The sequence below is a fragment of the Sturnus vulgaris genome, chromosome 13 (genome assembly GCF_052056855.1).
Source record: "Sturnus vulgaris isolate bStuVul1 chromosome 13, bStuVul1.hap1, whole genome shotgun sequence".
Classification (NCBI taxonomy): domain Eukaryota; kingdom Metazoa; phylum Chordata; class Aves; order Passeriformes; family Sturnidae; genus Sturnus; species Sturnus vulgaris.
Window position 1 is genome coordinate 19,517,279 of NC_142255.1, and position 14,401 is coordinate 19,531,679.

Here is a 14,401-nt window from a genome sequence, read left to right on the forward strand (position 1 = left end):
AATCTCTTTATAGAAATTTGTTCCGAGACCTCGGGGAAAAGGAATAATATAATTGTAAGAATATATTTAATATTAAGGTTGTTGTAAATTGTCTGGGTTTTTTTTTTTTATTTGGAAATCGTTTTCTTTCTTCTTCTTCTTTTTTTTTTTTGTTTTTTTTTTTTTTTCTCCTCTTTCATGTATGCTGACAGTGATTGAAGTTTGCCATTTGCAAAATCCCCAGATGGGGATGGGGAAGGGTGTTTAGAAAATCGGGAACAAATTAGAGGGGTCACTCTGGCTGGTTTGAGGCTTTGATTTCTTGCAGGAAATAGCAGCGATTGCAATTTTGTGATCAATTGTAAAATACATCCGAGGATCGTGCTGGAATTGCACAGCAATTGTGGGATGGTGGTGAAGCCCCCGTGGACAGGAGAATATTTGGAATTTCCTTCCCCTTTTCCATCAGGGCACAGGTGAAGCTTTTGGCACCAGAACACGACGTCAGCTTTGGCTTTTTAAACCCAACCCTCATTTTGTCCAGGTGAAAAACAACTCCTAAAATAAACGTTGGAGTGCCAAGCCCGCCCTTAAAAAGATCATAACTGTATGATTTGTTGGTAGATGGGTTTTTCTATTAAAAAAAAAAAAAATAAAAACCCACCAAACTCTCAGGAGCTCAGCAAAAAAGCAGTATATATGTAAAGAGCAAATTTGCTAAGTGCTATGGGAAGATCTAACCCTGGGTCACCTGCAAATCTTTGCAACAAGAGCTCCAGGGCAAATCCTAATTCCAGGGAGGAAAAAAAAAAAAAAAAAAAAAAAAAAAGAAAATTAAAGCTGGAGCTGGTGGCTCCTCCAAGTTACCCGGGGTGGATTGATTTGAGTTTCCCTGATTGTGCTGCAGAGTGAGAGGGGATGGGAGAGCCCAGGGATCTCCATGGAGATTTTTTTTTTTTTTTTTTTCCTAAGATCCTGAAGCTCTGGCACAAGTTGTCTTTTATAACCAGAGGCATTTCATTAAATCGGGGGCAAATTTGGGCATTTTTGACCCACCTTGTTGGAGGTGATGGATAAAAAAAAAAAAAAAAAGAGAATTAGAAAAGCTGTGTTGGAGGTTGTGCTGTGTGGAATGGTTTATTCGGGTTCTGCTGGTGCTGCACGGGTTTATTGAGCATTGCTGCAAAGCTTAAATTGCCACGTGCAGCACGGGAATGCACAGGAGACAATCCAGAAATAGCAAACAGTCCAGAAATAAATACCAAACAATCCAGAAATACAAAACAATCCAGAAATAAATATCAAACAATCCAGAAATAAATATCAAACAATCCAGAAATAAATATAAAACAGTCCAGAAATACAAAACAATCCAGAAATACAAAACAATCCAGAAATAAATACCAAACAGTCCAGAAATAAATATCAAACAGTCCAGAAATACAAAACAATCCAGAAATAAATATCAAACAGTCCAGAAATACAAAACAATCCAGAAATAGCAAACAGTCCAGAAATAAATACCAAACAATCCAGAAATAAATATCAAACAATCCAGAAATAAATATCAAACAATCCAGAAATAAATATCAAACAGTCCAGAAATACAAAACAATCCAGAAATAAATACCAAACAGTTCAGAAATAAATACCAAACAGTTCAGAAATATCAAACAATCCAGAAATAAATACCAAACAGTTCAGAAATCAATACCAAACAGTTCAGAAATATTGAACAGTTCAGAAATATAAAATAGTGCAGAAATATTAAACAATCCAGAAATAGTGAACAGTTCAGAAATACCAAACAGTGCAGAAATACCAAAAAGTTCAGAAATATAAAACAGTTCAGAAATATAAAATAGTGCAGGAATATAAAATAGTTCAGAAATATAAAATAGTGCAGAAATAAATATAAAATAGTGCAGAAATAAATATAAAATAGTGCAGAAATATAAATTAGTGCAGCTGCTCCTGCAAATTCGGGCTTTGGGGAGGATTCAGGGCAGGGCTCCGAGGGTAAAAAGGATTTTTTTCTCAGGGGGAAGCATCCTGGAATGCCGGGATGGTTTCCTTGGGAAAGGATCTTAAAGCTGAGCAGGAGCAGCTCCCCCCGTGCCGGGGGCTCCAAACCCCCCTTGGGCATCCCAGGGGTCCCGGGGCAGCCCCAGCAAAGCTGGGAATTCCTCCCAAAATCCCATTAATTCTCCTTTTCCCACTCTGAGCTATTCCCTGTGTGCTGTTCCCTATCCCAAACCCCAAACCCCAAACCCCAAATCCCTCTCCTGGATCCCCTTTAGGGGCTCTGAGCATTCCCTGGATCCTTTTCCTTCTCCAGGGGAACATTCCCAGCTCTCCCAGCCTGGATCCAGCTTATCCCAATCCCAAAATCCCAATATCCCAATATCCCAATATCCCAAATCCCTTTCCCATCCCAGTTTCAACCATTCCCAGTGCCCTGTCCCTTATCCCAAATCCCAAACCCCAAATCCCAAATCCCTCTCCTGGATCCCCTTTAGGGGCTCTGAGCATTCCCTGGATCCTTTTCCTTCTCCAGGGGAACATTCCCAGCTCTCCCTGGATTTTTCCCTTTTCCAGAACATTCCCAGCTCTCCCTGGATCTTTTTCCAGAACATTCCCAACTCTCCCTGGATTTTCCCTTTTCCAGGGGAACATTCCCATTTCTCCTTGGATTTTTCCCTTTTCCAGGAGAACATTCCCAGCTCTCTCTGGATTTTTCCTTTCTCCAGAACATTCCCAGCTCTCCCTGGATCCTTTTCCAGGAGAACATTCCCAGCTCTCTCTGGATCTTTCTCCAGAACATTCCCAGCTCTCCCTGGATCTTTCCTTTCTCCAGAACATTCCCAGCTCTCCTTGGATTTTTCCCCTCTCCAGAACATTCCCAGTTCTCCTTGGATTTTTTCCTTTATCCAGAACATTCCCAGCTCTTTCTGGATTTTTCCTTTCTCCAGGAGAACATTCCCAGCTCTCTCTGGATTTTTCCTTTCTCCAGGAGAACATTCCCAGCTCTCTCTGGATTTTTCCTTTCTCCAGAACATTCCCCGTTCTCCTTGGATTTTTCCCTTTTCCAGGAGAACATTCCCAGCTCTCTCTGGATTTTTCCTTTCTCCAGGAGAACATTCCCAGCTCTCCCTGGATCTTTTTCCAGAACATTTCCAGCTCTCCTTGGATTTTTCACTTTTCCAGGAGAACATTCCCAGCTCTCTCTGGGTTTTTCCTTTATCCAGAACATTCCCAGCTCTCTCTGGATTTTTCCCAGTAAAGCACAAAAACCGGGCTGGGTTTTGGGCTGAGGGGAGGAGACAGAAAAGAGACAACATTAAAAAAAAAATTAAAAAAAAATAAAATAAAAAAAGAGTTGTTGGTGCTGGGTGAAGCTGCTGCGTTTCCCTTTTCCCCTGAACCGTGGGCGAGAGGAGAAACCCTGCCCGTAAAAAAAAAAAAATCGAAATATTGTCAGTGCTCACCTCTGGTTTATGGTGCTGGAAACTGCCCCGGAATGGGAGCTGGGGCTGGGGGGGGGGGGAAAAAAATTTTAAAAAGAAAGAAATTAAAAAGAAATAATAAAGAATAAATAAATAAATATTAGGTAAATAAATAAATAATAGCTAAATAAATAAATAATAAAATAAATAGATAAAAATAAATAATAAAGAAATAATAGATAAATAAATAAATAAAAATAATAAATAAAAATAATAAATAAATAAAATAAATAAAAATAAATAAATAAATAAATAAATAAAAAATAAAGGTTAAACAACGTGGTTTCAGCGGTGAAAAATCTACCCAATATAAAAATCCAGCAAAGTTCAAACCTCCCCGCGGTTAAAAAATGGGGCTTGGGGGGGGTTTTGGCGGAGGGGAGCGAGGAGCAGAGCAGCGATTTTCCCCCGGCTTGGGGGAGAAGAGGAAAATCCATCTGAGTCCCGCTGGCTTTGCCGAGACCGGAGCCGCGTTTAATTGAGAAAATGAATCAATTAGGGCGCGGCTGCGTGGCCAGATGTGAGGAGGAGGAGGAGGAGGAGGAGGAGGAGGAAGGGGAGGAAGGGGAGGGTGAGACCCCTCAGGCTGGGGGGGTCCGGAATGGATTCCGGGGATCGCCACCGACCCGAGCTCGGTGTAAAATTGATGAGGATGATCCCCCCACCCCCCCCTTTTCTTCTTCTTCTTCCTCTTCTTCCTCTTCCTCCCCCTCCCCGGAGTCGTTTGTGACCGCGGGGGTCACGGGCACGAATCCCCTCGGCTTTGTGGCTTTTTCATTAGCGGGGGTTTTTTTATTAAAAATGATATTTTAAATGTTGCCCCTGGAACGGGATGCGATCGCAGCTCCCCGGTTCCTTGCCGTGACAAAAGATTTTTATTTTTATTTTTATTTTTTTTTTTTTTTTTTTTCGGGAAGGAGATGTGAGCGATGATCTGTTTGGATTTAAAAAAAAAAAACTCCAAAAAATTAAAAAAATAAAAATAAAACTCCCTATTCCTGCGCTCTAAGCTCCAAATCATCCCTGTTGAATGAGCTCAGTCTTGTTTTGTCGTTGAACATCTGGAAGTGAAGTAGGGAAAAAAAAATTTAAAAAATAAAAAAAAAAAGATTTTTATAGGCACGGGATATTTTTCTTATTAGCAAAAGCAGCAGATTTATTCTGCTGAATTGTAATAGATGGGGATTGAGCATTAAGAACAGAGTGGTTTTGGTTTTTTGTTTTTTTTTTCTGCTTGTTTATTATTGTGTTTTTCTACTCGGAAAAAAATAGAATTTTACTCGGGAACTTTGCGTGCATGGATAAAAGATTTGGGGTGCGCTGCTCCTCACCCTCCCCTCCCTCCCATTTTATTGCTGGAAAATAAAAAATATTCCTGGCTCTGCCTGGGGAGGGGGAAAAAACTTCCCAAAATTCTGCTGGGAGCCCACACAGCGCTCGTCAGGATAGAAAAATATGGAAAAATCACGAGATAAAATATGGAAAAATCGCGAGATAAAATATGGGATAATCGCGAGATAAAATATGGAATAATCGCGAGATAAAATATGGAAAAATCACGAGATAAAATATGGAAAAATCACGAGATAAAATATGGGATAATCGCGAGATAAAATATGGAATAATCGCGAGATAAAATATGGAATAATCGCGAGATAAAAATGGAAAAATCACGAGATAAAAATGGAATAATCACGAGATAAAATATGGAAAAATCACGAGATAAAATATGGAAAAATCACGAGATAAAAATGGAATAATCACGAGATAAAATATGGAATTGTCATGATATCACAATATGGAATCATTATATCAAATTATGGAATAGTCATTATGAAAATATGGATTTATGATATCAAAATATGGAATTGTCATTATCAAAATATGGAATCATGATATCAAAAAATGGAATTGCCATGATATCAAAATATGGAATCATATCAAAACATGGAATAATGATATCAAAATATGGAATAATATCAAAATATCGCGATATCAAAAAATGGAATGGAGGGGGAAAGGCAAAGCAAAGGGCTCGGAAATGAAAATTTCCACTGAGGATCGTGTTGTGTTTGCATCACGATTGTGTTCGCGACTTATTTGAGGGGGGGAAAAAGCAGTTAATTAATGAATTAATTAATTAATTAATACCACCCCCCCCCTGCCAGCCATTAGAAATGGGTGGCAGGGCAGCATCCCCCCCCAAAAAAAAAAAAAAAAAAATCCCCGCTCTGTGCTTTGTGTTCCATTCTTTGTGTTGGGACCCTGCCTTGGGTTTTGGGATTTTTTGGGGTTTTTTTGGGGTTTTTTGGGGGTTTTTTGGGGTTTTTTGGGGGGTGGGTTGGGGGTTTGGGGGGGTTTTTTTTGAGGTTTTTTGGGGGGTTTTTTGAGGTTTTTGGGGTTTTTTTTTGTATTTTTGGGGGTTTGGGGGGATTTTTGGGGGGCTTTTTTTGGTTTTTTTTGTTTTTGGGGTTTTTTTTGTTTGTTTTTGGGGGGGTTTTGGGGGTTTTTTTTGGGTTTTTTGGGGGGTTTTTTTGTGGTGGTTTTTTTTTTGTTTTTTGTGGTTTTTTTAGGGGGTTTGGGTTTTGTTTTTTTTTTTTTGTCATGGGTGGGTCAGGAGATTTTGTAGCTCTTGAAGCGTTGGGAGGCTCCGTTGGTACAAACTGTGCTTGGATTTATCTCCCCCCACCCCTCAAATTCAGAAACTCAGAAAAAAATCTGAGACAAATCTTTCCTTTTTCAGCTGAAAACAACACAAAGTTCACCAAACTTCCCCATCTCCTCGGTGGAGAGTCCAGGGAATTTAAAAAAATAAAATAAATAAAAATAATAAATAAAAAAACTTGGGGAAAAGTGGAGTGTTAAAAGCTTTTCCTGAGCAGCAGTAGATGCTTCAACCACATAATTAAAGTTTTCTTCACACAAAAAAATAAAAAAATAAATTAAAAAAAAGGGGGGGAATTGTGAGCAGAGCCTGGCAGCAATCCCAAATTCTAATTCCCGACTATGATTTAATTTCAATTTTAAATAAATCGGTTTTTAATTTAAAAAGAGTGAGCTTCATAACATTAGCCATGATTGCAACATTAAGCCCAGCGTTCACGATGTAGCAATATAAAACATTATTTATACCCGAGTCGTAAACAGCCTTTTGAAATGGATTATGGTTTGGTTTTTTTTGTTTTTTGGGGTTTTTTTTTAATTTTTTTCCTTCCTCTTCTAATACAACCTGGAGGGTAGTAAAAAGTGCGCTGTGAAATTAACATTCTGCTGACTTTCGCCTATTAAATGAGAAGCGAGCTATTAACATTTGTGTATTTTCATTATGTAAATTGTGTTAACACATGCCCACAAATTGCCACCAGCGATGCAATAATTTTCTCTCAGTGATCATAATGTGTCCAAGTGAGTCATTTTGATTATGACATGCTAATTACATATTGTCTTTTTTTTTTTTTTTTTTTTTCCTTTCTTTCTTTTTTTTTTTTTTTTTTTTTTTTTTTTTCCCCTTTTCCAGATTCAGAAAAACCAAGGATCTTTAATGGTAAGCTTTATGAGTTCGGGGAAAAAAAAATAAAAATAAATAAAAAAAATAAAAAATAAAATTCACTTTTCTTTTTCCTGATGGCTGCTCCCTCTGCATGCTTGAATGCCTTGTTTTAAACTTAGCAAATTGCATTTTGAAGAAAATGCAAACCTTTAACTGCCTGTATTAGATTAGGTACCATTAGAAAATAATAGAACATCCTGAGCAGCCACGTTTGGATAAGAATTTGCTGCCGTTGATTAATCTCGCTATATTTTATTGCATTCATGATTTTTTTATTTTTATTTTTATTTTTTTTTCCACTCCGCCGTGAAGATATTGCACGGAGCCTAACACTTTATTTATTTATTTTAATTTTTTTTTTAATTTTTAATTTTTTTTTTCCCTTTCTCTCGTTGCCTCTGCAGCCTCTCCAGTTATTGCAGTGCATTGTTGATGAGGTGAGTCGTCGTCTTATGTGCTTTCACTCCTAAAGTCATTGCTAATGGGGTGGAAAGTTTTTATTTTGTTTCCTAATGAAGCACGGTGCCCGACATCCTCACACACTCACACACAAATCCACCGGCCTGCAGGGCCCCTCTCTCAGCTGCTTTGCTGCTCCAAAAAATAAATTAAAAAATTAAAAAAAAAAAAAAAAATCGAGTTTATCCGAGGTTTGGGGTGGGGAGGGGGGTAAAAAAAACACACACAAAAAAAAAAAAAAAAATTGAAAAAAATCGCGTTTTGATTGAATGTGTTCGTGGAGGGCTGGAGGAGCAAAAAAAAAATAAATAAAATAAAAATAAAATTAAATTAAATTAAATTTTCAGCGAGGAGGGGAAACGAGGGGCGAGCAGCAAAGCAGCTGAGTGACACCTGAAGGGTTCTGTTCTGTCAAAGGCCAGGGTGAAACACGGGGATGCAGAAAATCCAGGTGTGGGCAGGGAATCCAGGTGTGGGCAGGAGATCCAGGTGTGGGCAGGAAATCCAGGTGTGGGCAGGGGATCCAGATGTGGGCAGGAAATCCAGGTGTGAACAGGAGATCCAGGTGTGAACAGGAGATCCAGGTGTGAACAGGAGATCCAGGTGTGGGCAGGAAATCCAGGTGTGAACAGGAGATCCAGGTGTGAGAAGGAAATCCAGGTGTGGGCAGGAAATCCAGGTGTGAGTAGAAGATCCAGGTGTGGGCAGGAAATCCAGATGTGAACAGGAAATCCAGATGTGGGCAGGAAATCCTGATGTGAGCAGGAAATCCAGATGTGGACAGGAGATCCAGGTGTGATCAGGAAATCCAGGTGTGAGCAGGAAATCCAGGTGTGAGCAGGAAATCCAGATGTGGACAGGAGATCCAGGTGTGGTCTAAAAAACCTGAGAAATGTTCCAGAATCCTTGGGGAAAAGTGAAGGGTTTGTTTGGTTTTTTGGTTTTTTTTTTTTTTTCCTCCCTGAAAAAAAAGCAAGAGACCCCAAATGTCTTCAATGATTTTATCACCCCTCGGATCCTTCGTTTTTAGGACTTTTTCTAAGGTGATGCTGCTAATTAGGGAGTTCCAACAACAACAACAACAAAAAAAAAATTAAAAATTTAAAAAAAAAATTTTAAAAATCCATCACTCATCCAGGAGCTGCCTCAGCAGGACGTTGTTTCCAGCTCCTCTTGGTGTGTCCAAAAGTGGCCAAAAGTGGCCAAAATGTGGCCAGAAGTGGCCAAAATGTGTCCAGAATGTGGCCCAGGTGGCCCAGGTGGTTTGGGATCCTCGTTGCTGTCGTGCCCGCCCAGCTCAGGGAGCAATTCTGTGACAGGAGCTGAAATTCCTCCTGAGGGAAGCTGAAAAATTCCATTTCACACAGATCCTCGGTGGAAAGAGAAGTTTTGTGTAAAGAGAAGTTTTATTTAAAGAGAAGTTTTGTTTCAGGAGTTTTTGTGTAAAGAGAAGTTTTGTTTCAAGAGAAATTTGTGTGCAAAAAGTTTTGTTTCAAGAGAAGTTTTTGTGTAAAAAGTTTTGTTTCAAGAGAAGTTTTTGTTTAAAGAGAAGATTTTCTTTAAAGAGAAGTTTTGTGTGCAAGGAGAAGTTTTGTTTCAAGAGAAATTTGTGTGTAAAAAATTTTGTTTAAAGAAAAGTTTTTGTTTCAAGAGAAGTTTTATTTAAAGAGAAGATTTTGTTTCAAGAGAAGATTTTGTGTAAAGGGAAGTTTGTGTATAAAGGGAAGTTTTTGTGTAAAGAGAAGATTTTGTGTAAAGAGAAGTTTTATTTAAAGAGAAGTTTTGTTTAAAGAAAAGTTTGTGTGTAAAGAGAAGTTTTGTTTTAAGAGAAGATTTTGTTTAAAGAGAAGTTTTGTTCCAAGAGAAATTTGTGTGTAAAAAGTTTTGTTTTAAGAGAAGTTTTTGTGTAAAGAGAAGTTTGTGCAAGGAGAAATTTTTGTGCAAAGAGAAGTTTGTGTGTAAAGAGAATTTTTGTTTTAAGAGAAGTTTTATTTCAGGAGAAGTTTTATTTCAAGTGAAGTTTTATTTCAGAAGTTTTTGTGTAAAGGGAAGTTTTTGTAGAAATAGAAGTTTTTGTGTCAAGAGTTTTCCCAGCTGCTGGTGGAGTTCTGGTTCTGGGGGTGATTTTTAGGGAATTCTGTTTCTTTCATCTCTTCCTTCCCTTCCACGGTATTGCTCTTGCACACGACTTTGGATGTCAAAGCTTTGGGGTTTGGAAATCAAATTTTGGGCTTTGGAAATCAAATTTTTGGGGTTTGGAAATCAAAGCTTTGGGGTTTGGATTTCAAATTTTTGAATATCAAATCTTCAACTGAGTTTTGGATGTCACATCTTTGGGTATCAAATTTTTGGCTGAGGTTTGGATATCACATTTTTGGATATCAAGTCTTCAGTTGAGGTTTGGATTTCACATTTTTGGTTGAGGTTTGGATGTCACATCTTTGGGTATCACATCTTTGGTTGAGGTTTGGACTTCAAATCTTTGAGGTTTGGATATCACATTTTTGGATATCAAATCTTTGGTTGAGGTTTAGATACCACATCTTCAATTGATGTTTGGATATCACATTTTGGAGGTTTGGATGTCACATTTTTGATTGAGATCTGGATGTCACATCTGAGATTTGGATATCACATCTTTGGGTATCACATCCTTGGTTGAGGTTTAGATATCACAGTTTTGATTGAGATTTGGATATCACATTTTTTGATATCCAATCTTTGGTTGAGGTTTGGATGTCACATCTTTGGGTATCAAATTTTTGCCTGAGGTTGGATATCACAATTTTGGATATCACAATTTTGGATATCAAATTTTTGGATATCAAATTTTTGGATATCACATCTTTGGCTGAGGTTTGGATGTCACAATTTTGGATATCACAATTTTGGATATCACATTTTTGGATATCACATTTTTGGATATCACAATTTTGGATATCACATTTCTGGATATCACATTTCTGGATATCACAATTTTGGATATCACAATTTTGGATATCACAATTTTGGATATCACATTTTTGCCTGAGGTTTGGCTATCCCAAATCCCCACTGGTTCATCAGCACCACCCCGAGGCTCTCCCCAAGGGTTTGGAATTTGGGGTTTTTATAAACAGCAATAGGGGTGGGGCAGGGTGGGGGTTTGGGGTGGTGTCTTTTCTGTTCTCCTCCGTGATTTTGGGGTAATTTTTGGTTGGACAGTCAGCGTCACACTGAGGGTCACAGGAATTCAGCTCTGCTCATAGCATTTTCTATTTTTTTTTATTTTTTTATTTTGTATCCCCTGAAGGATGTTGAGCAGGGACATTCTTCTCAAGGCTCCTCCCAGCTGTAGGTGTTGATTTTCCCCGTTGTCAAAATTAAATTTGTTAGCAGGAGATCAGGTTAGGATCATTTAGGTTGGAAAAGAGCCCTGAAATCATCAAATCCAAACATTTCGTTGCTTCCTCAGCTGCAGAATTCCTGGAACCTTCTAAAAATGCCAATTTTCCTGATTTCTGCTCAGCTTTCCCTGGGGGGGGTCACAGGTTGGATCCAAAGATCCCAAAAATCCCAAACCCAGGAGCTTTGTGGTTGGATCCAAAGATCCCAAAAAATCCCAAAAATCCCAAACCCAGGAGCTTTGTGGTTGGATCCAAAAATCCCAAAAAATCCCAAAAATCCCAAACCCAGGAGCTTTGTGGTTGGATCCAAAAATCCCCAAAAAATCCCAAAAATCCCAAACCCAGGAGCTTTGTGATTGGATCCAAAAATCCCAAAAAATCCCAAATCCAGGAGCTTTGTGATTGGATCCAAAAATCCAAAAAAATCCCAAAAAATCCCAAAAAATCCCAAAAAATCCCAAAACCCCCAAACCCAGGAGCTTTGTGATTGGATCAAAAAATCCCCAAAAAATCCCAAAAATCCCAAAAAATCCCAAACCCAGATCTTTGTGCTTTTCCAACATTTTTGTTTCCCATCCTCTGGATTCCATAATTCCAGGATTCCTGTAGGATTCTCTCAATATCCCATAATTCCAGGATTATTTCGTTGAACCCTGATGCAGTTTGGAATTTCCCTTGTAGAGAAATTCATTCTGTTTACGGATTTTGCCTCGCTGTAATTGGGATTTAAATGTTACTTTTGGAGGTTTTTAATTTTTTTTTTTTTAATTTAATTGGATTAGAGAGGGGAAATAACTCGATTTTTAGCCCCTCAATTATAAATTATTGAGAGCTCCAAGAGCAAATCCTGCTCTCTACAGCTGCAGTTTAATTTAGCTCAAGGACTTTCCAAACTCCAAAAATCTTTTTTTTTTAAATTTATTTATTTTTTTTAATTTTTTTTTTTGTCTTTTTTAAAATCCAGAAACGTTTTAAGATCTGCTGGGGTGTTAATTCTGAGCCATGAAGCATTTCAGAGTTAATCTGTTTTTTGGATTTTTTTGTGAAAAAAAAAAAAAAAAAAAATGAACTTGCCCTCCATCCATGTTTTCTGTGTTGTTGCCCCTATTATTATATTTTTTTTTTAATGTAGTTAAATATACTTATTGGAATAGCCTTAAAAAATTCCAAAAACCTTAAAATAACCTTAAAATAACCTTAAATTTAAAAAATTCCCAGTGTGTTCATCACCATCAAATAACAAAAAGGGAGGATTTCCAAATTCCTTCACCTCATAAATCCACGCTGCATTTTGCTATAAATGCAATGAAAAAAATAAACTCCAAAAAGCCTCATTGCTTTTAGGAATTTCCCTTTAGATCCTCAGCCTTCGATTTCAATGCAGGAAACGACGAAAAATAATCTGGATTTTGAAGATTTCCATGGGTTATACACTTTTATATATATATATATATATATGTGTTTACACAAACCTACAGGAATAATTTATATTTTTTTTTTTTTTGGGGTGGATAAACTGATGTAAAGAATAATTTGATAGAGGCACAATCTGTGACCTTAGGAGTGTCAGAAATTCAAAGATTTCGAGAGGAACAAGGTAACAAAAAAAAAAAAAAAAAATAAAATAAAATAAAAAGCTCAGGTAGGAATTGCTGAATAATTACCTTTAGACCAACCTGAGCAAAAAACCTTCCCAGGAGAACAAACTCATTTAATGCTTCCTAAAACTCAATCTTGGCCATGTCAATGGTCATGCTTGATTATTTGCAGCACTGGGGGGTTTTTGGGGGGTTTTTTTAAATGAAAAAAAGCAATAAAAATGCATCAGGAAAGTGCAGAGGAGGAGAGGAACAAATGGGTTGAGTTTTTTCTGTTTTTTTTTTAATTTAATTTAATTTAATTTAATTTAATTTTATTTTATTTTATTTTATTTTATTGTATTTTATTTTTTTTTTATTTTATTTTATTTTATTTTTTTTTATTTTTTTATTTTTTTATGCCCAAACCTGCCGTGCTCTGACAAACGACAGAAAAAAAAAATAAAAACAAAAAAACCCAAACAAACAAACAAAAAAAAAAACAAACCCAAACAAACAAACAAAAAAAACCCAAAAAAACCCAAAAAAAACCCCAAAAAAACCCCCAAAAAACAACAACAAAAAAACCCGATTTCACTCACAATGGAAAGATTAACCTGGTTTGTTTTTTGGGGTTTTTTTGGGGTTTTTTGGGTTTTTTTGGTTTTTTTTTTTTTTTTGCAGGCCTTTCAGAGGCACAGAACCTTTTTTTGGGGACTGCCTAAAAAAAAAATCCGAGGTCAGGCAAAAATGACAGAATAAAAATCAGTCGTTTTTAGGGCTTTTTATTTGCTTTTTTTAGGGCTTTCAGGTGCATTTTTTGGGCATTTCTACACCCCAAAAAATGGACTCAGGGTTTTTGTGTTTTTATGAGTTTGGTCCATTTGCATTTTGGGGTTAATCCTCCAATTACAGCTCCAGGTAATTAAAGTCATTTACCCCAAATTTGCTCCCCCAAAACTCAATTTTTTTTTTTTGAGGTTTTGGGGATGAAAACGTTATTTTAGGGATTAAACTTTTTAGGGGATGGAAATATTTGGGGATTAAAACATTTTTTTGGGGGATGAAAATATTGAGAATGAAACCTTTTAGGGGATGAAACTTTTTGGGGATTAAAACATTTTTGGGGGATGAAAACATTGTTTTAGGGATGAAAATATTGCTTTGGGGACAAAAACTTTTTTTGGGGATGAAACCTTTTAGGGGATTAAACCTTTTTTGGGATGAAAACATTTTTGAGGATGAAAACTTTTTTTTGAGGATGAAACCTTTTTGGAGATGAAAACATTTTTTGGGGGATGAAAACATTGTTTTGGGGATTAAACCTTTTTGGGGATGAAATATTTTTGGGGATGGAAACATTTTTTGGGGGATTAAACCTTTTTGAGGGTGAAACCATTGTTTTAGGGATGAAAACTTTCGGGGATGAAAACATTTTTTTGAGGATGAAAACATTGGGAATGAAACCTTTTGGGAACGAAAACATTTTTTTGGGAATGAAAACTTTTTGGGAATGAAACCTTTTTGGGAATGAAACCTTTTTGGGGATGAAACCATTGTTTTAGGGATGAAAACATTTTGGGGGGATTAAACCTTTTTGAGGATGAAAACGTTTTGGGGATGAAAACATTTTTTTGAGGATGAAAACATTGGGAATGAAACCTTTTTGGGAATGAAACCTTTTTGGGAATGAAATCTTTTTGGGAATGAAATCTTTTTGGGGATGAAACCTTTTTGGGAATGAAACCTTTTTGGGAATGAAATCTTTTTGGGGATGAAACCATTGTTTTAGGGATTAAACCTTTGTTTTAAGGCTGAAACCTTTGTTTTAAGGATAAAACCTTTGTTTTAGGGAATGAAAACATTGATTTAAGGATGAAAACATTGTTTTAGGGAATGAAAACATTGTTTTAAGGATGCAACCATAGTTTTAAGGCTGAAGCC

General features: G+C 37.0%; 1 protein-coding gene across 7 annotated transcripts in view; it reads left to right on the plus strand.

The window, feature by feature from the left end:
• Nucleotides 1–14,401, plus strand: part of MAP2K5 (mitogen-activated protein kinase kinase 5) — a 112,109-nt gene that overhangs the window by 63,775 nt on the left and 33,933 nt on the right. For all 7 annotated transcript variants that reach the window (XM_088172732.1, XM_088172727.1, XM_088172730.1 and 4 more), the window contains 2 exons: nucleotides 7,003–7,029; nucleotides 7,440–7,472. In XM_088172732.1, the coding sequence (XP_088028858.1) occupies nucleotides 7,003–7,029; nucleotides 7,440–7,472 (60 nt within the window). The remainder of the gene's footprint in view (nucleotides 1–7,002; nucleotides 7,030–7,439; nucleotides 7,473–14,401) is intronic.